This window comes from Lissotriton helveticus, chromosome 10 (assembly GCF_964261635.1).
Source record: "Lissotriton helveticus chromosome 10, aLisHel1.1, whole genome shotgun sequence".
Classification (NCBI taxonomy): Eukaryota; Metazoa; Chordata; class Amphibia; order Caudata; family Salamandridae; genus Lissotriton; species Lissotriton helveticus.
In genome coordinates, this window is record NC_136071.1 from 1,204,844,687 (window position 1) to 1,204,871,217 (window position 26,531).

A 26,531-nucleotide genomic window follows, 5' to 3' on the forward strand; every position below is an offset into this window, starting at 1 on the left:
ACGCAAGAGTGCAGTGCATCCGCTGCTACGCTAGGCGAGACCTAACAAGCGAGTAGCGCATGCGCTGTGACGCTAGGCAAGACCTAAAAAGGGACAGGTGCAGCCAGATGGACACAATGGGCAGTGACAAATTATTGGTCGCTGTAAGACAACCCCCTTTACAGAGTGACACAGGAAACGGAGCAATGAGGCAAAGTCACTGTACAGGCACACACGCGAGTTGTGAAACACCCCAAGCAAAACCCCAGGAACATTAACACACTGTACGGAGACACAAGGGCATCATCAAACGCACTGCAGACTAGAGAGAGAAAGGGAAACAACAACACACTCAAGCCCTCTAATCTGTATGATGAGCAACATTTCCTGCTATTGTTGAGCTAGGGCTGTGCATTAGTAGACCGTGCATTGGGTGAGTATTGTGTCATTTTAAAAAGTTGTTTATGAAGAAAGAAAATGATCTCTAGTGGAAAACGTATATCACAATTTTAATGTAAACACCCTAATGGTGCATGAATACTTTCTTGGAGCTGTGTTTGCCTGCGTCAGGGTTCTCTCCAAACCTCTGTCGCATGCAGCCACTGGCCTGGGATTCCCACCGTCCCACTGCACATGTTGGCATAGCAGGTCTGCGAGCTTTGGCTGTGGTCCAATGTATTCTAGAGATTAGCTTACATGCATGGGCCTGCAGCTCTAAAGATCCAGCGACCTCTGCCAGATATTGACACAGATTTCTGCTCTGATCTCAGCTCAGCACCACAATTGTTTCTATGACTATTTAGTTTGTTTAGGCTTTCTTTCCAAACATTTGGATTTGATCGTCCAGGGACGGGCAGACTCTGCTTTGCGCTCTACCATTGCTCGGTAAAATTTGATCCTAAAAGCATTGGATCTGAATGTCATCAGCAACATGAACTGATATTTTTTGCGTTTCAGTAGCTGTGCTGATAAACACAGGCAGGAAGGAGCAGCTATTACAACTCATAGTGACGTGTATGCGTACAGCCAATAAAAAGTCCCCATTGTTTTGCTTTCTGCAGGGAGACCATTTTTTGCCGCCAAAATGGTAATAATTGCGTTCATAGCACTACTGAGCTGATTTCATGATTATTTCGTGAAATCGTGAAAAGCTGGAGGGTCTGTTTACGGGCCCATTCCACCAGAGCACAAGCTGCTACCACTGTGCTGGCATGTGGTGTACCGGCCTTGAAACATCTGCCAGGTGTGTACGTGGGCATCCCTCCATACGTCACTAAGCATTACTGCCCGAGTAGCCAGTTCTGGCGGGATAGGAACTTTGCCAGGTCTGTTCTGCAGGATTACCTGGTCTGAGCCATTCCACAGACCCACCACCTGGCGAGGTACTGCTTTTTGTATCCATTCGCCAGAGGAGTTTCAAGGTTATTTAGAATTGCTTGGTTAACCTTGGCAACATTAAAATAATCATAAAAAAAGATTAAAACAATTCAAGTAGCAGTATCGCCATGCCTCAATTGCAGAATTTTGAATCCGCAAGTTTCCCATTTAAGTAAAATATTTTCTGCTCTTGCATATCTATGTAAAGGTCATTTGTTTCTCAAAATGCAGAATGACAGACCAGTACCAGTTAAACGTTAGACATATTGGAGCGCAGAAGAAGGAGTTTGAAATCTTGCAATTTAATCTATGCGCACAACAGTGCAAAATATTTTTTTTTGTTTTTCTTTGTAAAAGACATGTTTAAAGTGCAGAATGGCAATTGTGGAGTATGGAAGAGGAGTTTAAAATCTTAAGGTGCAATCTAGGCGATCTGCAGTGCAATGTACATTTTTGTAAATCTATTAAAAGAGAATGCATAAGTATATATATATTTTTTTTAAACCTTTATTAGTAAGAAAAGGAATACAGTTACAGGCCTACAACCACCGGGCCGGCCAGTCATATGCAATAACAACAGCACAATAAGACACAGCTCATCAGCCGACAACCGAAAGCCCGGCAGCAAAGAAGCATGATATTATCCAAAGTTCGTGGCAATAAGAGGATATTTAAAAGGTTGCACATTTTATACAAAATAAACAACAAAAACTTAACCATAGAAAGAGTCGAGACGGTACCTTGCAATGTAATGACTGTCTCATACGGCATGGGAAAAGGCGAACAATGAGCTGTGTTATGACAAAGGAGAGATCCTGGGAGAAGGGGGGGACAGAGAGCAAGAAACATATCGTGCATTGTGTGAACTTGGGAAACCGAAACGTACAGTCAAGGAGATCGAGGAGTGTCGGGAGCTTCAATAAGTGGGGGAGCGCATATCTCTCCTCGGTATGAATTCCATTGACCCCATATCCTACCCCATTTCTTGGGCCTACCACGGGAAACATATACAATTTTTTCCCTAAACATGCACCAGTCCATGTTTTCTTCCCAGGTGAGAACTGATGGTGCCCTCTGAGATCCCCACAATTGAGCGATGTCCCTTTTCGCAACCATGTTGCCCAGCGTGACCCATTGAGTCTGAGCAACAGTGCAGTCATTCGGCTCCCAGATGTTCAACAAACAGCGTCTGGCCTCAGGCAACAACTCAACGCCCGTCACCTCACCCATCACCGCATGCACCTGAGTCCAAAAAATCACTACCTCCGGACATTCCCATATGATGTGGAGGAAGGTAGCAAGCATACCACAGCCACGCCTACACAGCCCATCCGCAGAATAACCCATATGCATCAATCGTGGACCCGTGACATAGACTCGGTGCAGAATCTTCAGCTGTACCAGTCGGAGACGCCCCGGAATCGCGACCTCTTTAGGAGAGGATGTCGCAGCCTGCCAGTCTTCATCGTCCAACTCCAGCCCATCGCCAGTCCAAGCACATCGAAGCTGAATAAGAAGGTCCGAACGATCATTGATGAGTTTTTTATAGATAAGAGAGATAGTGCTGTCAGGAACGTAGCCGTCTAGCACTCTGTCCTCCAGGGGAGAATACTCCGGGATCGTAGAGCCAGCTGGGAAAACCGATTCAAGGGCGTGACGGACCTGGAGATATCGGAAATATTCCTCATCATTCAAGTTATACTCCTGTTTCAATTCATCAAAGGTCTTAACTCCATTTTTGGCCCAGAGGTCGCCCAATTTACTGATGCCAATAAGGTCCCATCTATCGAAACCCTTCGACGTCCATAGTTCACCCAACCTCTCCGTGGCATATAGGGGGGTCGCTCTAGTCTGCCTACCCGTCCACCCCGTAGCCGTAGTCGCACTACCCCACACTCGCACCGCCACTCCAGTGGGACCCGTCAGGTTCTTCCTGGCGGCTCTAGAATAGAGCGCTCTGTTATAATCGCCCCCGGGCAGTTGCCACCTATCCATCTGAAATGCGGGATTCAGAACTGGACCGTACATGGCATGGTTAACAGCGCTCAACTGAGATGTCCAGTAGTATCGTTTAATATCAGGCAATGCTATACCACCGTCATACCAGGGCAAAGTCAACTTTGCCAATGCAATGCGGGGCCACCCGCCCCACACCAGTCTCCTCTGGAGGCCCTCAATTTCACGAAAATAACTGGCCGGCACCAGGTCAAGCGTGTTTTGGACGGCATACAGGAAACGGGGAAGAGACATCATCTTGAACAGGGCCGCTCTTCCCAAGGAGGACAAAGGCAAACTACACCACGCCGCAACGTCCGACCTAAGCCGGGCAAGCGGGTGTAATAAATTCCGCTCATAGCGTACCACGGGGTCCAATGAAATATAGATCCCCAAGTATTTACAGCCACCTCTAGAAACAGGTATCGGGCAAGCGCGGGGCAGAGAGGGCGAGTCTCCAGTGAGTGGGAAAATACAGGACTTGGCCCAGTTAATAACTAAACCGGAGTTCCTTCCGAAGGAACTCAAAACGTCGAAGAGGACTCCTAGTTACATACGGGGGGAGGTCAGGTACAATAATATGTCGTCGGCATATAGTGATATGCGATCTTCGAAGTCCGGGGACCATCGAATACCCTTGAGCGAGGGCTCCCAGCGGAGCCACGCAGCAAGGGGTTCAAGGGCAAGCGCAAATAGAAGCGGTGACAAAGGGCACCCCTGCCTCGTGCCGCGTCCGAGAACAAAGGGTTCCGAGGCCCTGCCGTTGACCACCACCTGAGCCAGCGGCTGCTCATACAGAAGCCTGACCCACTCAATGAACTTCGGGCCAAAACCAAATTTAGCAAGAGCAGCCCACAGATATGGCCACTCCACCGTGTCGAAGGCCATCGAGGCATCAAGAGAAACCAGGATGGCCGGCTCATTAAGAGACCCCGCCCTCGCCAAGACACCGTGAAGACGGCGAAGATTGAGCGCGGTATTCCGATGGGGAATAAAACCAGACTGGTCCGGGTGTATCAAATCACTAATCACCGTGATCAACCGGTTTGCCAAAAGCTTCGCCAGGAACAGTGTTCGCGGGGTTTGCCATCTTTATGGATGACCGCAATGGACGCCAGTCTTTGAAGGGACCCAAGGTCTCGCGATGCCGAGAACATCCGACAAAGATACGGCGCCATTTTGTCAGGGCATAGCTTGTACAGTTCGACTGGTATACCGTTCGGACCGTAGGCCTTCCCCGAGCGAAGGGAGCGGATGGCGAGCGCAACCTCATCAGTGGAAAAGTCCGCCTCCATAAGCACCCTGTCCGATTCTGAGAGGCTAGGCAACGCGAGATCACGAAGCAACAAGTGCGAGTCCTCCTCCGGTCTGTCCGAGACCGACGCGTAAACGTTCCGAAAATGCTGGGCAAAAACCTCGACTATCTCAACCGGGTCCACCACTCGTGTTCCGTCCACATTCTCAACCACAGGCACCACCCGATTCAATCTATCACGTTTGTCTAGCCAAGCAATCAACTTTCCCGCTTTATCACCCCCATCATACAAACGCCCCTGCTGCACACGATTCATTGTCTGGCCGCGTCAGTCACCAAAGCCCTATATTCAGACTGTTTAAGAGCCAAAAAGTGCAGTCGCTCAGGTGTAGCCCCAGCCTCCAACTGTTCCTCCAACCCAGTAATTTCAGTTTCCAAGCCCACCACCTCCTCATTTTTGCTCCTCCTCTCGCTAGCAATCAAGGACAGAGTCTGACCACGAATCACAGTTTTATAAGCCTCCCACAAGGAGACCGGGGAGGACACCGACCCCTCATTCTCAGCAAAGTAGAAATCCATACACTTGACCACCTCCGATCTAATTTTGGGGTTGTGAAAGTGCCATGGATTGATCGGGGCAATCCGACCCCCGTCCCCCAGCTGTGCATCAATAGTGAGCCAGAGCGGGGAGTGGGCGGAGACCCCCCTAGCTAAATGCTTGATTTCCCTTACAGAGACCATCTGCTCTGCCGGTACGAGGATATAATCGAGTCTCGAGAGACTCCCATGAGCTCCCGAGTAAAAGGTGTACTGGAGCTGTCCAGGGTGCAGTTGTCTCCAACAATCCGCCAGACCAAACGTGTCTAAAAATTTCCCCAGCCATAACTGCGATGCGGGAAGGAGTCTGGGGGGGCTACGATCCTTCTCCCCATTAACCACAGAACTAAAATCGCCACCCACTACCAATAAGCCGTCAGGAAGCCCCAGAACCACCCTACCCAAATCAGTGAATGTGGTGGACTGTAGACCAGGCGGAACATACACAGACAATATGGAGATAGACTTCCCCTCCCACCTTCCGGTAATAGCTGCGTAGCGGCCCCTGTCATCCAACACCGTGCCATCTATCTCCAGGGGGAGGGAGTTCTTAACCAGGATGCCCGCCCCCCTCGACCCAGTGGTAAAGCCGGAATGGGCCACCAATCGGTAACCCCATCTATTCAGTGCCTGGCACGTATTACCTACCAAGTGTGTCTCCTGGAGCAAAACTACATCTGGGGAGCATCGCTTCAAATATTGCATTACTATCCCCCGTTTTATCCTATCACCAAGACCGTTGACGTTCCAGCTCAACACCCTCAGCCCCTTACCCCCATCCCAGAAGTAAACATTCTGCCCTCCCCCGCCCGAAACAGGCACAGAGCAGCAAATATGGAACAAAGGGCAGCCTCGATACAAACAAGAAAGAAAAGTCCCCCCCACCACCCCCAGTGAACCCTCAAAACGCAAACCCCCCACCCTGCACCCCTGCGGTAGACCGAAGAGCCACCCCAACTTGCAGTGTGCCTGTCGCCCCATTAAACTAACCTACAAGAAGAGAGAAAAAGTCCCCAGAGGAGGAAGAGTCCCGATTCCCCCCCACCCCCGGGTATCCATACTGTAAGAACATAACAGTCACAGAGCCACTGTCGTGAAGTCAGGCACGCCGACGTAGACTCACTACTCCTGTTCTTCCAAGCCGCCCTCGGCGCCCCTAGAGTTCTCCGGGCTGTCATGGCGCGTCGACAAAGTGTCTAACCAGTCACTGGCCACCTCAGGGCGGTCGAAAAAGAGCGCACGTTCCTCATGTTCAATCCTCAGGCGGGCCGGGAAAAGCATAGCGTATTTCAGTCCCATGTCCCTGAGTCGCCTTTTCACTCCCGTAAAGCCCATCCGTTGTTTCTGCACCGCCTGAGTAAAGTCCGGGTAAAAACTGATCGACACATTCTCAAATTTGGTGGGGCCATTTGTACGTGAGGCTTGCAGGATGGCGTCCCTGTCCCGGAAATTAAAAATCCTGGCTATTATGGGTCTCGGAGTGGCTCCCAGCTTAGGCTTCCCACCAGGGACTCGATGAGCCCGCTCCACAGCGAAAAGTTTACTAAGGCCCTTTGGTGCCAGGTGGTTCAAGACGAGGTCTTCCACCAGGACATCTGTGGATAAGTCAGCGGAGTTCTCCGGAACACCCACGATGCGGACGTTGTTGCGTCTGGCCCGGCTCTCGAAATCTTCCAGCCGACGGGCAAACAGGTCACTGGTCGTCCGGAGATTGCGGACTGTGGTCTGGAAATCCGAGACATCCGTGGTCAGACTCGATATCAAGGGACTTGACCCGTTCATTGGTTTTTCCCAAGTCCGCCCTGATGAGGTTGACCTCAATCGCCACCGTGTCTATCTTAGCTGCCAAGGTTTCATACTGCTGGCCCATGGTAGTCCGAACACTTGCAATGGCGCCCATAACGTCCTTCAAAGTTGGCTCCTCAGCTTCAGGAGCACCATCACCAGTTTTCTCGAGGGCCCCACTCGATCCGCCTGGGGAGCCCTTCGGACGAGTAAAGCGATCAATAGTCTGGGATTGGGCAACCCCTCCTCGGGATGGGCCTCTGGTGGTGCGCTTCTCGACAACCGCCCTGCCCGCCATGATGGGCGACGAGCTCAGACGGAACCTCTGGGATCTGGTCAGAAAGATTACCGTCGTGGCAAGCCTGTAAAGGCGAGAGGGCAAGGATCCAACGCCGGCTGAGGGTTGGCAGCAGAATCAGAGCTGGCGCGCCGATCGGCAGCAAGTCGCCGTCCACAATGACCAAAAGCGAAACCGAAAGTACCACAGGGGCAGCGGACGTGTCGCACCAGCCGTTGTTATTCAATTGCCACCTGGGTACCTCGGGGACTCAAGCCCCCGGATGGCCTTCGACGTAGGCCACAAGGTTCAAAGTGCAGTAAGTCCGGTTCCCGGCGGCCAATTCGATTTCCGGAAAGAATGTGGGCATCAGCAGGGCATCAATGATAAGTACCCGTCGTCCAAATCAGGATTATTTACAGGATAGGTGCGGGAGGCGGAAAGGGTCTCGGGAGCCCTCTGCTCACGCGTCCATCTTGGATGCGCGCAAAGCTCCTCCAATGCATAAGTATTTAAGGTAACATGTGCAAAAATAACAAGTTGTTTCACCGGAGGAGCTTTACTACACCAATGGTTAGGTAAGTCTAGTATTACATCAGCAATTAGGCAATTCCACAGTGGAGTATTCACAGTGAGCAGGATAAGGTAGAGATGAGGGGTTACATTTTGCTGTTGAAAATGAGGTATGTACAAATGTAGGGTATTCTGAGATGCGGAGTGCAGTGACGTTTAAAGAGTCCTGGGCATGCATAAGTCCTTCCAGCTGGGTGCATGCGCTCCTTTCAGGGGGAAATGTCTTTTTTACCTTGATTAGGAATTTCACAACGCGAGAGTTCATTTCTGTGTGCGTCGGCGGATCCTCGTTAAAGGATTTATTATGTACACATTCTTGTATTGTTGTTTTTGATCAATCACTACCTCCCCGAGTGGGGAGTGGGTTATCTGCTCGCCTTCTGCCTTCCTTGGAAGTGGTAGCCTTTTCTTGGGCTCCCTCTTTGGAATCCAACTTTTATTCCTCCTTACCCGTGGTCACCATGGTAGGCAAAGAAAGTACCATTGAAAGTTGATAGGGCAGACATCCGAATGTATCGTCACCGTCACATGAGATTATACAGTGTCACCACGTGCATGGCTTAATCGGTGAGACAAGCATATGATACTGTCAGGGTCAAGTACTCGCCAGATGAGGAATCTGCAGTTAGAAGTCTCTATCAAAACCTACCTTCTGAAATGCCTTTCATGGTACAGACTGTATCTAACTCCAAATTCATCACTGACACACTCTCCACCCCATTTTGTGGAACGGACTTATACTGTCCATTAATAAAATTCCATATTTTCAAAGCATCTGAACATTGGAATATCTAAATTTCTGTGGGCTCCACATTCACTGGCGTGGACAGAGTTCAGAAAGAATTTGACATCGGCGCGCAGAGGTTTCGCATATATAGGGGCCCTGACACCAAATCTGGGGCGGGACGGATCTATTATGGAGCCTCACAACGCCATCTATAGACGTGCGAGGGAATTGTTACAAAACAATCTGGATCCAGTCTGATACCTGGGGATAGTCAGACGGTGGCAAATCTGTAGTTAGGGTCTGTTTACCAGAAAAGGTCTTACTGAAGGTAACTTGTTCATTTAGGCATCTTCAGTCTTTACTACCTTACCTCTCACTTTCACTGGTAAATACTTGCAGTAGATGAACAGTACTTGTGATGAGTGTGATCTAGAATCGCGAGCGAGGCGCTGGCGAGGCTGATCTCATCATGCTTATTTTGTCCTTTCCACAGGTGAAAAGTGTTGATGTGGTGCAGGCGTACATCAATAGGATACAGGAAGTAAATCCCATCGTTAATGCCTTGGTCAAGGATCGGTGAGTATAAGTCATCATACCCGGGATCTGTATGGGATGAGCAGGGAGGCAGGAGTGCAGCACCGTAAACATGACATCCATGACCACTCCTGGATGTAGATATGTCTGTGACGTCATTTCATTGTACAGGACCAAGTAGTATTACGTTGATTTTCATTTCTTGGTTCCAACCTGTTTGTTCCTGCTGTCCCTCTTAGTTGAATGTGACCTTGGAGGTAAGTGGAGCTTGTGTGCATCCCGTGCAGATGGAGCTCATGGGCCCAGGAAGCAGATGTTCTGTATTCTTTCACAGGTTTTTGTGAATTCTGCAGCTTTTTGCTTCTGAAAGCCTGCAGAGCCTTACTCACATCTCATGGCTATCAAACCGGTGCTGCACCTTTAAACTGGCTTGAGCAGAGAACGAGAACCAAGATAGTTAGTACTGGAGGGATTCACTGAACCTTGGCAGGCAAGAACTGCTCTGCTTCCACTCTTCCCTCTGAGAATGGTTGACGTTAGCTGTGCTCTCAGTGGAGTCCACGCGGGTGGCGGCTCCTCATAATGGGCTCAGGAGCTATGATCCCCTTGGTTTCTGGGTCGTTTGTTGTTATTTTAGCAGTGGATAATAATGTATTATTCACTCTTGGTATAATGAAAATGCTGACTTCTTTCGGATTTGGCAGCAGTCTGTGATGTCTGGCGCAGGCATCAGAGAGAGGTTACCAGGGCTGGCGAAATCTCATCCCTGACGCGCCTCTGCGCCCCTTCGTTTGTGACATGCAAAGCGTCATAGCTGAAGGTAGACCTGGGCGCTGCAGGCTTACGCCCTGCAGTGTCCCTGGATACTCGCCAATCAGTCTGCCAACTCACCCTTTCCCAACCTGAATCAGAGTTGGGAAAGGGTGGGGTGAAAAGCAGAGACTGCAAGAGTGCAGGTTTGGGATTTCAGTTTTATGCCTCAGTGCTCGAACCTGGAAAGAGCAAGGCGAAAGACTCCAAACGGGACCTGCAGAAAGGTAAGTTAGAAAAAAAAGATTGCAACTTCTTCAAAGCTTTTACATTTTGTGTTTTGTGCATGTGAATACGAGTGTGTGTGTGTGTGTATGGGACTGAGTAGGCGTGAGTGAGAATGAGTAGTAGGAAGAGTGAGTGTGAGCTAGAATGAATAATAATAAGTGAGTGTTACTGTGAGGAGGATGATAATGAGTATTACTATGAGGGAGAATGACGCGAGTATTACTGTGAGGGAGCATGACGGTAAGTGTAACTCTGAGGGAGTGTGACTGAGTGTTACTGTGAGGGATAACGGTGTTGTGTTGTCCAGCTCTATGTGACTCGTTGCAGCAAATGTCTGGATGCAGAGTTCACATTCTGAACTGGAATGCAGAATGCAACCATGACAGCCTGCACGAGCCACTTACAACAGGCTGTAAACAACACAACAAATGGCAGTGAGTCTACCTGAAAGGGGGAATAACAGTGAGTATTACTGGTTGTAAGACTGAGTAAGTCACAATCGGAGTGCGTCAGAATAAGTGAGACATGGTGAAGATGAGTGTGAATGAATAGGACTGGGCAGAAATGAGTGGTAATGATTGCGACTGGCTGAGTCAGTGAGATTAAATGATTAAAATTGATTGACTGAGACTGAAGGCAAATGAGAGGGACTGAGTGAGACTAAGAATGAACACAAATTGAGTTAATGAGTGAGTCGCAGTATGAGAATCGGAGAATGAGTGAGACTGAATGAGTCCGAGAATACGTGAGACTGCGTTAGCCAGAGAATGCGTAAAACAGAGTGAGACTGAATGAGTGGCACTAAGTGGAAACGAGTGAGACTAGAGGAGTCGGAGTGAGATTGAGTGATAAGTGAGCCAGTGTGAGATTGATTGAGTGGGAATGAGTGGCGGTGAGTGAGTATGAATGGGATTAGGTGGGACTGAAGTAGACTGAGGATGAGTGAGCTGGAGTGAGTGAGAATGAGACCAAGTGAGAGTGAGTGAGTCAGAGTGGTTTGGTTGTCTCCTTCGAACCAATATTGGCATCCAGTGCGGAACGCTCCGCTCGCTCAATGAGAATGCCTAGATTTGGATATTGTCCACTGTTGCTTGAAGCACACACACGAGGAGACTGGGACTGTGGCCGTGTGTCTTGCTATTCTGTATAACATTTTTGCCTGTACAGTGCTGTGTAATAGCAGTTGTTAATTGCTCTCTTACATTAAATGGCCTCACTTGGGCCTATCATTTTGGGATGGACAGTTAAAAGTCGGTGACATCCTTAGCTACACTGGGTGTAGAGTCAGATCTATCGAGAGACTGGGGTGTGAGGGTTGTGGATGGCTGTCAAATCTTGAGTTTATTTATTTTATTTATTTATTTATTGCCATTTATAAAGTGCGACAAATACCCGCAGGCGTCTTGGCGCTAGAGTTGAGTCTGAAGCGGATTAGTGGCACCATGGTGGTGCTGGTGGCAAAAATGGAAGAAGGCAACGATTAGAAGGTGCCACAAAGGTAACCCCCAGGTTCCTAGCCGAGGACACATGGGCATTGCGATATGAGGGAATAAGTGGGGGTGAGGAACAGGTGCACAGTAGATGATATAAAGTGCATGGTTTGTTGTTAAACTCGGTTTAATGCAATTTGCTGCCACCCAGAGCTGGATTATACGAAGGCTGCCCAATCATTGTGGTTTGAATGTGGGAAGTGAAGGATGGGAAGATAAGAGACATGTTTTATCAGCAGAGAGGGGGTAGGAGGTCCCAAGAGAAGGTGAGAGGAGCAGGACAGAAGCCTCAAGGGCTAGGATTGAGCGGCCCCATGGCTTGTGGAGTGGCCAGAAAGACAGTGATGGGGCACAGGTGGCTATGGTAAGCTGCATTGAGGAGGTTTTAAGGAAGTTTGAATCTACATTGCTTATATATCGGGGTGTATTGGAGATCACTTGTATGAGGAAGGTGATGAGTTTATGAAAATCAAGCGTCTCCATGACTGCAGAAAGTATAAAAGGAGTGGAAAGGACACTGGAAAATAGTTTGGGAGAGTGAGAGAGTTTGCAGGTGGTTTTTACATGAGGGAAACTGCCTGTTGCTTGAAGTGGTCAGGGTTGAATAGCACGGAAAGGAGGTCCCCTAATACTAAAGAAAGAATCTGATGGAGGGATGATGAGAGACGGGCAGGGTTTGATGTGATCTAGAGGGGAAGCCAGAGGTGCCTTCATCCCTGATTTTGGAGAGGAAGACAGCCAAAGTCATTAGCCTTGTGCTGAAGTAGGAAGACTGAGCCTGGCCACGTCAGCTGAGAAGGTGGCGCATGCGCCTTCGTAACCAGAGAGGTGCTCGGTTACGACTTTATTTGCCATTTGTGAAAGAGTGATGCAGTCAATCAAGTACAAAGCTGACATTGGAATGGAAGTTGGAGCAGAGACTGCTTTGTAGTATTATATTGTACTGTAACATTTATTTAGGGCTTGATTCCCCTGAAAAGGCCTCAAAGCTCTCATTGCTTTCAAATACATAGTTGACATGGTCTTGGACAGTTTGGGGGGTGTTGAGTGAGGCACCAGAATTTCAAAGACATGCTTCAAACATGTGGTGAGCACTGCTGTGCATAAGCATGAGGTGTTGCAGAGACTGCGAGCACAGTCATACACACATGCGTACCATTTTAGGATTTGTGTGTAGCCTGAGATCATTAAAGGGTGCATGTAATGTGCATAGGTGGAATTCACAGGAAGTATGGTATGCGATGTACACCCAGAAGCGACAGGATCAACGCTTAGGGGCTCTGTTAATAAAGCAGGTTATGTATTCCGCGATGTCCACCCAGAAGCAGGGAGAAGCACAGTCCACAGAGGCACTGCCGGTCAACGAGAGGCTGTGAGGTTACAGTAAGTGGGTCTGGATGTGCATCTTAGCACACTGTTTATCCAAGAGCCCTGTCCTTGTGCGCCATCTTTTAGATGTAAGTAGGAGTCAGGCAGATTTGTTAGGCCGACGTAGTGCCAACTGCTGTACAATTGAGCGTTACTTTTGAAAGAAGAAAGAACTAAACCTTTTAAAGGCGCAGGTTTCACTTACTCCTTTTAGGTCAAAAGGGGCTACATTTTGAGCAGTGATCCATACCCCTCTCATGCTCCCAAAGGTTCCCACTGGTGGGCAATTCCTTGTTGGCCCAAAGCCTAACGAGTCTGTCATCCTACACATCCCCTTCTAAAAATGTCCCTCAGCCATTTTCATCTTTCGTTATTACTGAACAACAAAATGGAGAAACACCGCGACGAAAGGAAACTTACCCTGCTCCTGTTGATTTCGCAAATACATAGATTTGGGAGTGGGCTCATTTTACAGACTTAGCCCAGCCTTTGTTGGATTTATGAGGATTGCAAGAAACAGTGTGTTTTATAAGTCTCCACAAATTGTTTCATTCCTGTCTACCGACAGCCTCTTCCTTCTCCCACCTTCCTCGATTAACTTTGTTCTCAACTTGAGCAAAAGGCGCTTGACACAGACAGCAGTAGCTGAACACTGCTGCCTAAATGGCTTGTCTCCTGTTCAGACTACTCCTGAATCTGCATCTTTGAATGTTGTGCTACGACAACAAATGATGGACGGAATGCTGAACGAATCAAACATTCACCCTCAGTCAATAGATCTGGGTTAAATCCATCGTTATTTTGCTCACTACTCCACCCTAGTTTGGACCCAGCCATATGCAAATCAGACTTTGACCCTGTTCCTCATGGGAATAGTCCAGCCTGAACTGCCAAGCCGGATCCTGACTGGGTCCTTTGCACACTTCAGCTCGCATGTAGCGTGGGAGAGCAGAACAATTGGACCATGTTCAACCAAGACTTCTGATCATAAGAGGTAAGTAAAGTTATGGGAAAAACAAACAAAAATCCTTGTCCTCCTAGGCCTGCTTTAAACAGCTGTTTGCAGTTACCTACTTAAACATCTATGGCGGTGTTAGATATAGGGTCTGCTTCATGCCAGGGGAGGGTCCTTTCACCCACTCTGATGTAGTTCTGGATGTAGATTTGCCTCGTGAACCGACAGACACTGACATGGGGGGAGGTGTATGGTGAGGCTATAGCATGGAGGAGGAGTTTCATAATCACTGTGATGTCATCTGTATGATTTTACATTTGAATATTTTCCACCCCTTGCATTACCCCTGTCTCATCTAGTTCTGTGTCCCGCGTCTCGCAATAGCCCAGTCTCCCACTATGTCTCTTGGTTTCAGCAGACCACCATCTCTGAAGATTGCTTTTTACTTGTGACATTAGCCATGTCACTGACATAGCTGCAGAAGGTGGAAAATCAGGGAAACTGGTAGGGCAAAGCCTCTTCCTTTTACATATCTGCTGAGTCTGTGAGCTGGTTGGGTGAAAGTCTCAGGTATGCGACCTGCAGGATATCTTGGGTACAAAGTCTGCTCTTATCACCCGCTAAACGTGTAAAGCAGATGTCACTTCATGGCACGGATCTGCTCTGGAGGCCGACCCTGCTTCGGATTCTGCCTCCGATGCATGATGGGGAGAGCAGGTTTGATAAAAAGGCGAGGAGGCTGATTGTATTTGTCAAAAGGGCGTTTTTTATTATCAGTGATAGGGGTGGTAGGTCGTTCAGGATGTATTTCCTCCTGCTCTTCTCTCTGTTCGGTCTCTGTGGAGCTTGATGGGATTTCAGAGGAAGGTGTTCCGGGCTCCGACTCGGTATCAGGGGGGGGGTCTTCCCGGAGGCTCATAAGAGAGGAGAAAAAAGGAGCCGTCAATCACTCTTTTTGGGGAAGATATGGTATGGCGAAGGTTAAAAATCTGGGCATACTTATGGACGAATCACTGTCCTTTAACCCACAGATCAATGCAGTATCCTCAACAACGCATTACATGCTTAAAACTATTCGGAAAGTTCTATCATTTTTGGTGGTAGAACATAGGAAAACAGTGGTAACAGGACTGGTGCTCTCACGCCTAGATTACTGTAACGGCCTCATGCTGAATGCCCAACAGGGTTTGCTAAACAAACTCCAGATCCTGCAGAATGTAGCCGCTCGCCTGATTACGGGTACCCCTAAGTTTGCTTCGGCTGCACAGGATCTGGTGAAGCTACATTAGTTGCCAGTTCGCAAAAGAATAATCTTTAAAGCACTCTGCGTGGTCTTCAAGGCACTGCATGACCTCGGCCCCCTATGTATGAAGTTGCTTTTCTATTGGTACAAGCCTGCAAGATCCCTAAGGTCTGGTGATCAGGCGCTGGTAACAGTTCCAAGAGTTAAGAAAACGCGCTGGGGGGGCAGGAGCTTTTCCCTGGGTGCAGCAGTAGCTTGGAATAGATTGCCATTGAACCTCAGACAGTCGTCAGATCTTCTATCTTTCAGAAGAGCGCTAAAGACCTGGCTCTTTACACACTAAGCTCCCACGCCCTATGGTCAATCAGTAAGCGCCAGGACACCTCCGGGTAACAGCGCGCTCTAAAAATGTGAAAAATAAATAAATAAATAAATATACCTGTCCCCACAGCTTGAAGTGCTTTACTGATCAGGTCTCAATGGCTTGATCCTAATGTGCTGGTTTAGAGATCTGTATTCTTTAGGCAGAAAATACAAGGTGTGCATTAACAATCCTTTATGCCAAAGTCGTGTCACACAGGAAAAGAAAGTTGTGAAGTCAGGTTCATTGTCTATCACGCGAATTAAGGAAAATGCTAATTATTCAGGGAATTCAGGAGAGTGCAAATTATTCAGGGAAACAAAAAGTGACGTGCGGCACACACAAGTACTACTGAGACTGGATCCTCAATTCACTACCTGTGCCCTTTCTCGTGCTCGCCTCCCGCTTCCCTCGCACCCTCCCCCTGGCCCCCAGAGACGCTACCACTCACCGGCTCCGCCGCAATTCTCCTGAGTTGCGGCCACTCTCCAACATCCTCCGGTGGGCACCACCAGTCCTCGCACCACCGCTCGTCCGGTTCCTCGCCTCCTCTCAGGGCGCCCTCGTTCCTCGGTCCTTCTTAATCTGTTCTTTCGTCGTTTTCGCCTTCTCTCTTCCGCTTTCCCACCTCTGACTCCGCTCCCGATACTCCCTCGCTACTGGTCCGAGACGCCTCCTTCTCGTCCTCCCCTCCTTTCATTGGGCTGGAAAAAGACTTCCGGGTTTGTATCCGCCCACTTCCGGGTTCGGGTTGAAGTCTCGCTGTGGAGAGGCAGGACAGGGGGATGGATCTTGTAGTCCTAGATGCGCCTTCGTTTTCCGATATACCTCTCTCGGGAGTTGAGTGTCGAGAGAAGTACAGGCTCTATGGGGAAGGTCCTCCCATGGCAGAACAAAGGTGAGCCCTGCACTTCCTCACACATAATTTTAACCATATCCCGAAGGTTGTAATCCTATTATGTTGACCGAGGTCCAACAGAGTCTGGGTTTCCCAGTTGTTGTGTTATGCTCTTGTAATATTCAGCAATGAAATCAGGCATTACAGGGGTATATCTGCTCGTGCACATGTGCTCACAAGAGCTATAATGCACCCTGCCATAGGGCTCAAGTCCTGCCATAGGGGTGACTTGAATATATTAGATGCAGTGACGTTGTCCTGACACACAGGAGTGTGTCATGTCGTGTTTTCACTCATGGTTTGCACCTTGGCATGCATCCTGCAATGGTAGTCTGTGTGGAATTTGTGTGTGGGTCCCTTAAAAATAATAATAATAGTAATAATAGCATTTGCAGAGCGCCAACAGCTACCTCAAGCAGAGGTGTCCCGGCGCTACGCGGTCACTGCCGGTGAGGGAGGTCCAACCCAGGTGTTAGCATTGGCTGAAGAGCCAAGTCTTCAAGATGAGGCGCATATGGGAAGGCAGGGAGTTCCACAGTCTGGCCGTCCCCACAGTGAAGGACCTGCCTCCCATACGGGACTTAGAATGACGAGGTACACAGAGCAGGTGCTGGGAGTTGGATCTCAGTGTGTGTTTTTGTTGATACAGGCAAACCCTATGCTTAAGATAGCCCGGCCACCATCTTGCAAAGCCCGAAAGGCCAGAGTCAGGGACTTGAACTCTATCCTTTTAGCTACAGGTAGCCAGTGAAGTTGTCTGATGTGCGGAGAGATGTGGTGACGGTACGGGACTCGACAAATTAGTCTTGCAGCTGCATTCTGCACCGTCTGTAATCTATTGATCAGATAGGAAGGCAGCGCCAGGTAAATACAGTTTGCGTAGTCCAGCCGAGATGTCACAGTAGCGTAGACTATGACCCTTTGACTACCCTCCAGTAATAGATGCAAGAATTTCCTTAAACTTCTCAACTTTCCAAAGCATGAAGCTGATATATGACGAACTTGGGCCAAGAAAGAGAGGTCCGTATTCCATTTGACGCCCAGGTTTTTTGCTGCGTTTGCCGTTAAATCCCATTTCGATCCCATTTCTACTGGCCACCAAAGTCCAGCGGGGAAAGAGATGCCTGGCCGAAGAACAAACCCTCCGCCTTGTCTGCATTAAGTTTTAAGCTGTTATTATTCATCCAGTGTGAAATGTCCTTCAACACCCCCTAAATCTAGTAAAGGAATAAGCAGAGTGATCCTTAGAAGAGAACACCAGCTGGGTGTCATCCACATAGGAGAATGCCTTCACTTCCCAAGAAGCAATGAGAGAGAGAGTGGCACCAGACATGTGTTAACCCCTTGGCCGCGGCGGTAATTCCGCCGCTGTGTTGGGAAGGAGGGGGGGTCGGGCGGTGCCGCCATGCTTGTGACGGAACCACGCTGTCACGAGCCACGGGCGGGCTGTGCTTATGATGGTGTGGTTCCGTCACGACTCTGCCCACTCACTAATTCGCCCGCATAGGCAGGGAATCAGTGCCGCTTGAGCGGAGTGGCCGCGGCATGACGGAATCACGCCGTCATGAGCACACGCCACCCGTGGCTCGTGACGGCGTGGTTCCGTCACCAGCATGGAAGGGATTAAAGAGCAGTGGGCACCAGAGTGGCTTAGGTTCCGATTGGTGGCATTGGAGAAAGACCCTTTGAGAGCAGTCTTTAAGGTAAGACTGGATCCAGGAAAATACTACCCCCTGTAAGCCCAGCTGTTTGAGTCTGTCCCGTAGGATTGGTTGCGCAACCGTGTCAAATGCAGCAGACAGATCTAAAAGGACCAGCACCGCTGAAGCCTGTGCATCTACAGTCATTCTTACAGAATCTGCCACCACCACCAGTGCAGTCTCTGTGCTGAATCCTGACCGGAAACCGGACTGAGTGTCGTGCAGGATGTTATGACCTTCTATAACTTTGGTTGTCTGGGACCACAAACAATGCTCACCCTGGGCGGAGGTGTCACACCTCCTCCCTCAGGATGGGCATAGTGCTTGAAGGCGAAGCTTTAAAGGCCTGATGCCTTTGTAATACGACCCCCAGCCGCTCGCAGCAGATGGCAGCCCTCTGTATGCACCCCCACTTAGGACGGAGAAAACATTGGTAAAAGGCTAGAAGGTGTGCCCCCTTTGCCAACTCCACTCCTCAAAGTTAAGCACACTTTTCATTCACCTCCATCTTGAAGATGAGGGGACTTTTCCAATCAGACCTAGGACTATGCCCGCTCCCATGGGAGCGTGGCATAATAGGGGGTGTAGTCACCCCAGGTAAGGTGCCCATTGGCACTACTGCCCACTCCACTGAAACCTTAGATAGACTAGGAGGTGTGCTCACCTTTACCAGCTCCACCACTGAGGTGGAGGAGGCGAAGTTAAGCACACTTTTCAGTCCTGTTCATCTTCTCCATTCAGGAGGGTGGTATAATAGAGGGTGTAGTCACCCCAGGTGAGGTACTCATTGGTACTCCCTTAAAACACCCTCTACATCTAGTATTTAGGAGGCTCTCTCATACCTTGAAACTAGTAACCTGTGACCTAAGTAGAAGGACGAAGAAGATGCCAAGCAGCGAAGCCTGAAGACGACTACTGACTTTGCCCCAGCCCTACTGGCCTGTCTCCAACTTCAAAGACCGTTCGAGAAGACAACGCCAGTGTTGCAGCCAGCGGCTTCCAGAAACAGGAGGAAGACTGCCTGAACTTTGACAAAGACCAGAACTCCTGAGGACAGCGGCTTTCTCCCTAAGAATCCAACACCAAGAACACTGATGCCAGCTGGAACTGCGGGTCCTGACCACTCCACACCTGACGCCTCTGGCCCAGTGTCCTGGTGTCCCACCAACCCAGAACATGTTCCCCAGAGATCCTGACCTCGAGTCCAGCATTGGTTGACCCCTCCTGGACTCCACAATAATACCAGCAGTCTGAATCCAGAGGCTCCCCCTGATGGCGAAAGGCTCCGGTAAGAAGACTCCGACGTCCAAAGGCACCCCTGCACCCGAAGCCCTTGGGCCTTGGTGAGCTGTATCAACGGTGCCCCTACGACGCCCTACATCTCTACCTACCTCTGCTGTCATTGGTCTTCCTCCTGCAACCTCCGGTGCAACGCCTGCAGCCTTTTGTCCAAAGCGAGTTCTCCATTGAAAAGCATTGGCCGCCCAGTGCTGAATTTGCACCCACCCCCCTTTGTCGCTGGTGGTGTATGTTTGGTGCTGCTTCGTGCCCCCATGCTTTCTCTAACCCTCAAAGAATGGCCCCTGCAACCGATTTATCTGCCTGCAGCAACCCCAGTCTCTATTGAAACACACTTGGCTGAACTCCGATTTTGACCTCTTCACCCGGTCGTCCCTGTGCTGCTGGTGGTGCAGTTTTGGAACTCCCAAATGCTGGAACTGTAATTCCTTTACTTATCTGTATAACTGCATTATTGTTTTCCTCCATAGGATAACTTTGAACTCTTCGAAAATTGCACTGTCGCCAGAAAATTATTTTTAGTTAAAAACGTACTTACCTTATTTTGGAAGACCTTGGTCTTAAAAATAAAAACAAAGCTTCTTTTTATAAAATTGATGTGGGTCTCCTTTTTTGAGTCATTTATTCATCATGTGTGGGCAATAAATGCTTTACGCTCCTCTCTGCTAGGCTAAAGGCTGCTCAACCACACTACCACCAACAGAGCATCTTGGGTTTCATTGAGCTCTGTACACCAATGGGGTATCTCTGGACTCTATGCAAGGTATAACCACCTAGTGATAAACCGGCGTATACAGAGCCAGCTTCGTACTGCAAGTCAATTTGGATAATGGTGGTGCTGCCCAGGTAAGGCCTTGCGAGCCAAGCCAGCAGGTTCCACTGTCTCATCGCCCTCTGTGTGTTGTCGCATCAGGTAGCCCGTGAATTCAAGACACTTCAGTCCCTCCTCTATAGCACCGTATGGTTCCCTGGTCATGGCCAACGTGTCCCCTATCTCCCTATCACAGATTTTGTATTGTCTAAATTCCTAAGTTCCACGTTCATAGCTTTCAGCTCTGTCTCTAAGGTTTTATGACATCCCATAGTCTCACTTATACAATGGCCTCTCACTACTGCCTTAAACGCCTCCCATTCTACTAGTGAGGACCTCGCAGTGGCCGTGTTTTCATGAAAGTAGAGCAGAATTACTTCCCTTAATCCCTCTCTGTACACGTCGTCCTCCAGCACGGCCCCTGCAGGCATGAGTGATCCCCGGTTGCAGGTGTGTCAGTAACTGATTATGGTCTAAGATCGCGCACCCAATATATCCGTCTTGGAGAATGTGAGCTTTACCATCTTGGATGCAGGAACTCTGCCAAGGCTTATGTGGAGGTCATGCTGGGGTTAATAAAGGGAGTATTCTTGTTCATGGCCATGATCTACGCGCCATACGTCGACTAATCGCCAGTCTACCACACATTTAGTAAATGTGCTCCATTTTCCCTGGTGCCATCTTTGGCGGGGGGGATATGTTCTGTCTAATGTCACTTCTAAGTTAAAAATAAATTTTCCCTTTGGAAATCCCAGAACAATGTTTATTCACATTCAGCAACTCAATCAAATTTGTCAACTCTCAAATGCAGTCATAATTATTGCTCCACTAAGGATGTATTGTATAAGCACTTATATACGCGTTTAATACATGAATTACAATTTAAAATGCATATATATTACCACATAAAACAATACAAATAAAGTTAAAAACACAGTAAGTTACAAATTAGTGCAATTACATAATTTAACAAGTTCCCTGGAAAGAAAAAAGTTTAACTAAAAAAAGACAGTAACATTTGTCTTATGGTTGTTAATTTGAAGACATAATAGACAGCACCCTGCAGGAGAATAGCTTCCCTGTCTTTATGTGACTGCTGAGTCTCAATTAAATTTAACAATAGTACTCCGCGTCGACGCGTTTCGGTGGGACAATAGTAGTTAGAACACCTTCTTCTGGACTCATATTTTTCTTTCCTTAATCAGACGGCATAGCAGTGTGTTATTTATGCACCTGTGCTGGAGCACTCTGGAAATTGTTGCTCCGGTGTAGATTGGTTGATTCTATTTGTAGCTGCATGCCTTCTCTTTAATTATGGGATGGGCAGTGCAGTACCTGGATTATATGAAGTTGAATCACACACTATTGGTTGTCCAGAGTGTTGAACAAACTCACATATAGCAAGTACTGGAACACGTCTCAGTCTTTCTTTTGGTTGGTTGAACAGGGAGAAGTGTATAAAATCCCTCGTTTTGAAATCAACCAGAGCGCGTCTCCGTTGCTTTTCGTTCTAACGGATACCGCATACTCCGGTGCCTCCACTCTGCTATTGGCTCAATGTGAAATCCACATCTAACACATAATTCGACTCACCGCCCAGTACCAATACTTGCCCACCTTATTCGCCAGCTGTGTCGAGAGCGTATCGTAAAATCTCTTTTGTTCTACGTTGGGGGTGTATATTGCTCCGAGCACAGTGGTTTTGCCTCCCAGGTTCTCCGTTATTAAAACGTAACAGCCCTCATCATCAATAGCAGTGGAGGTGTCATCGAAAGGTACCCTTACACCTGGGCAGATTGATATTAATACCTCCCCAGCAAAAGATGAATAGATTGTTGCATACACTGGTCCTCTCTACTTTTTCTGGAGCTTGTGTGCTTCCTGTCTTGTCAAATAAGTTTCTTATTCCACCTTGAAATGAACATTGAGATTGAGTACGTTATTGCACGCTAGAGCATCCAATAAGGTACCTGGTCCTGACTGGTCCCCAATGGACCTGTAGAAGGAGAATGCACCTTTGCGGGCCCCTAAAATGACCAATGTTTTGACTGCCGCAGTATCTTCTCAAATTCCTGCCTCCAGGCAGATTGTTAGCATGGTTCCAGTTTTTAAGAAAGGCAAGAGGATGGACCCTCGCTGCTTCAGACCCAAATCACTGTTAGATTCTGTGACACAAATAGTGGTACGTATTGTCTTGAACAGGATAGAGGAACGGGTGTATCTAAATGGCATTTGCAGCGTTGTACGGTTTGGGTTCAGAGGTGGGCTAGGGGCTCAAGAACAGTTTTTGAATCTCCACCTGATTATAGGGAGGTACATGATTACTAAAAAGTCATCACTACCTCGCTTTTATTGAACTTCGCTGCGCCTTTTACTGTGTTAACCATCCCAGATTATGGAATATTTTAGTCCCGATTGTCCTGCTTCAACCCTTTGTAGAATTCTTGGTTCCACGGCATCATTGGGGTCACTGCATCAGTTAGATACGGTATGGATGGATCATTTACTGAACCTTTTGTTCCATGCTGGGGTGTCCGTCGCGTTGTGTTTTGGCCTCTACTTTATTTCTTCTGCATAGAAATGGTTTGAATTATTTGCTAACATCACAAGGGAAAGATCTGTCCACGGTGAAATCCACTTTTGTCCCAGCTCTGCTTTACACAGACTTTGCCATCTTATCTTCATGTACAACAAATGGCCTTCCAGGCCTCAAAGACAATTCTGTTATGTTTACGGACAACCTGGATTTGGAGTTAAAATGGCAAAAACGAATGATATTGCTCGTGGTCAGCCAAACAGGAAAATAAGAACCATCTCAATTAAGGGGAAAAATATCACCAGGGTCCATGAATTTTCCTATCTTGGGATAACATTTGATCCCTGCAGTAGTTGGCTTCCCTGCTTCCCTACCCAGTGCCTCCGCTTTACTCACTCCCTTGTGGCCGTATTTGCACTCGCGGCACGTGTTGGCAGTAAGCCGATACCACCCTTGATGAAGTGCATAGGCTTAAATGCCTTCCAGTTTTGACCTTAGGTGCTGCCATATGGGGATATCATGATTGCTCCAAACTGCAGGAAGAGACTGCTTTTGTAGACAGTTCTTAGGTTTAGGCCCTTGTAGTCCGTTATTTTCCCTGCGAGGAGCAGGGCATAACCTATGTGGAAGGCCATATGAAACTTGGACCACGCCTACTTTGGGTTGTGTTGTGGAGCGTTCGGCATAACTCACTCAATCGTAATGTTACTACTGATTGTCTGGCTTGTGAGTTTAGGTATAAGATCCTGTGACTGAACTATATCAAGAGAACTGCTGAAGCGCTTAATAGACACGACCTATGCATGTTACCCCAATCGGTGGGCATGGGGTAAGGTGCTAGGATAAAGGAGCTCTTTATGAAGTCTGCATCTGAAGCTACAGAGAGCACAGAATTGAAAAAAGGGACTTTGAGAGATTGTATAGTTTTCAAAACATGTCGGATAAAAAATAATTGGGAAAGGTCACTAGTAACTAAATTTCGGGCTCGTTTGATTAGAATGCAAAAATAACAAAGGATGGACAGAATGCTGAGCAATGTCAAACATTCACCCCAGTCCAGAGATCTGGGCCTAAATCCATTGGTTATTTTGCTCACCACACCATTCCAGTTTGAACCCAGCCATATGCAAATCAGTCTGACCCTGTGCCTCATGGGAACAGTCCAGGCCGAACAGCCAAGCCATGCCTTCCCTGGACCGGAAACAAGCTTCCTGGGACTGGTTAATGGCATTCCAGCCGTCTTCAGCCAGGCTTGCTTGAATCCTGTGGCAAAGTGAGCAAGGGACTCACGTCTGAGCATACCCTGCCACACCTATGGCGGCCAAAGCGGTACAAAAGGGGGTGGTGATGGACGGAGCATCTGAACCAATCAAACACTCACCCCCAGTCAACAGATCTGGGTTTAATCCATCACCGTTCTTTAGCGCACTCCACCACCCCAGTTCAGACATGGCTATATGCAAATCAGTCTGACCCTGTGCCTCATGGGAACAGTCCAGGCCGAACAGCCAAGCCATGCCTTCCCTGGACCGGAAACAAGCTTCCTGGGACTGGTTAATGGCATTCCAGCCGTCTTCAGCCAGGCTTGCTTGAATCCTGTGGCAAAGTGAGCAAGGGACTCACGTCTGAGCATACCCTGCCACACCTATGGCGGCCAAAGCGGTACAAAAGGGGGTGGTGATGGACGGAGCATCTGAACCAATCAAACACTCACCCCCAGTCAACAGATCTGGGTTTAATCCATCACCGTTCTTTAGCGCACTCCACCACCCCAGTTCAGACATGGCTATATGCAAATCAGTCTGACCCTGTGCCTCATGGGAACAGTCCAGCCCGAACTGCCAAGCCATGCCTTCCCTGGACCAGAAACAAGCTTCCGAGGACCGGTTTCAGGGTACAACCCCTCATCAAATAATGCGTCTAGGGAAGGGACATACATGAAAGAGGAAGCCCAAGGAAGGTGACACATAGGAAACAAGCAAACAAGTGACAATTAGTCCAATCTGTGGGGTTAGCAATGGGCGGTCTGCAAGCACCTGTAAGGTATCGAGCTCTTGCAGGAGACCACACTACACTGTTGTAGGTGAAGCCGAAGAAGTGTGTAGTATAAAAAAGCATTTCAGAAGTGTGTATTATCACACAACCTTCATCAGATTCACTTCAGTGATTTAAATATGTTCCCTTGCGACACACATGCGCTGTGAACCTTTGAAATGGAGTCCTAATGGACTCCAGAATGAGCAGAATGCATCCCAGAGAAATTGTGATTCTGCCACCAGTTGGACCGTACACAAGGTTATATTTATTATGCAAATTTGTTAAAGGAAGGCTCATGTAAGACATGAACCAGCCCCTGCTTTATTACACTTTGAGCTCCATTACTAGAGTAAAGGAGCCGCATAAAACACCCAGTGCACGGTACACAGGCATGTCTGATGTTACTACTTGTGCTGCAAACAACTCTCCATTGTGTGGTCTGTACATTTATGCAAAGTGCTGCACCCTTCCCTGTGCTCAGAAAGCAAGAATTGCGACCAGAGTGTTACAGCATTTGATATTACTGGTGTTCAAGTGATAAAAAGCCCATTGTGAGAAAGTGCCTCGCTTTTTGTAGTCACTTTAATTTGTTTTTGTTTTTGTTGACTGGTATTGCTGTTTTTTTAACTGCACACTGGGGCTGACCTAGACCCAGTGTGTGACCCCCCCCCTTTAACCCCTCCGCTGCACTAAACGTTCCAAGCTGGTGCTGAAGGTTCTATTGCGCGGGCGGGGCCGGAATGTTCAACGGACGTGCGCAGCACTACCGTAGTAGTGCACGCGACGTTCCCTGAACGTGGCCAGCACTGAAGGGGTTAAAACATGGTAATATTGGCTAACATCTAATTGGCATACTTTACTGTCCAGAAAGACCATAGTTTATTGGTGTAAGAAAATACACCAATGGCGTGGCAAGTTAGCTGTGAACTGCAGCCATTTAGAAAACATGGCTTCAGGCTTACCCGCGTTGCCTGACTCTTACAGCTTGTGAAACCAGAAGCCAACTTATCCAAAGGCACCTTTTCAATAGAAAATAACTCTACTTTTACTACTTTTAAATATTGAATAAGTCACTCCTAAATAGGCCTTGTAGCCCACTAGTTAAGTGCCTAGTGCTTAAAAGTGGTCCATGCAAGAGTTTATTGTTGACATGTACCGACAGCGACTAGCTATTAAAAACTATTTTCAACCTGAAGAGCTATGTGTCCTATGAGGAAAAAATGAAGTTCAGTATAAAATCACAGCTCTGCCAACTTTGGTTTGGGACAAGCTACAGGATCATTCAAACAATATTTTTTAAGTTTGTTAAAAATCCAGTTCCATATTGAATTCAGATTTTTTTGTAAATATTTAGGAAAAGTATATTTTTTATAGCCATATTTTGTGTGCCTGAACCTCCTGTTGGCTCATTATCATTCGCTTGCCAGCAGCTGACCTGTCGGTGCATCCCCTTAATGAGGTGTGAAAAGTGTTCCCAGAGCAGAAACAATCGATTAGGCCCTTTGACAGGAAGACCTGGTGTGAGGTTTGTGACACACATCAGCTCAGTCAGGCAACAGGGGAGGGATAAGCAACTTAATGAACTTGAAAGCTATCAGTGTGAGGCCTGCCCATTCATTATTAATCGTAAACAGAGACTTGGGGAAGAGAAGTCTTTTGTTTCCTGGTCTCTCTGTAGCCAGCGAGGCACCATTCC

General features: G+C 48.1%; 1 protein-coding gene across 1 annotated transcript in view; it reads left to right on the forward strand.

Moving 5' to 3' along the window:
- The window catches only part of FAAH2 (fatty acid amide hydrolase 2), a 153,808-nt gene that overhangs the window by 23,299 nt on the left and 103,978 nt on the right, over positions 1–26,531 (forward strand). Inside the window, exon 2 of the mRNA XM_078664081.1 lies at positions 9,059–9,141. Within this exon, the coding sequence (XP_078520207.1) occupies positions 9,059–9,141 (83 nt within the window). The remainder of the gene's footprint in view (positions 1–9,058; positions 9,142–26,531) is intronic.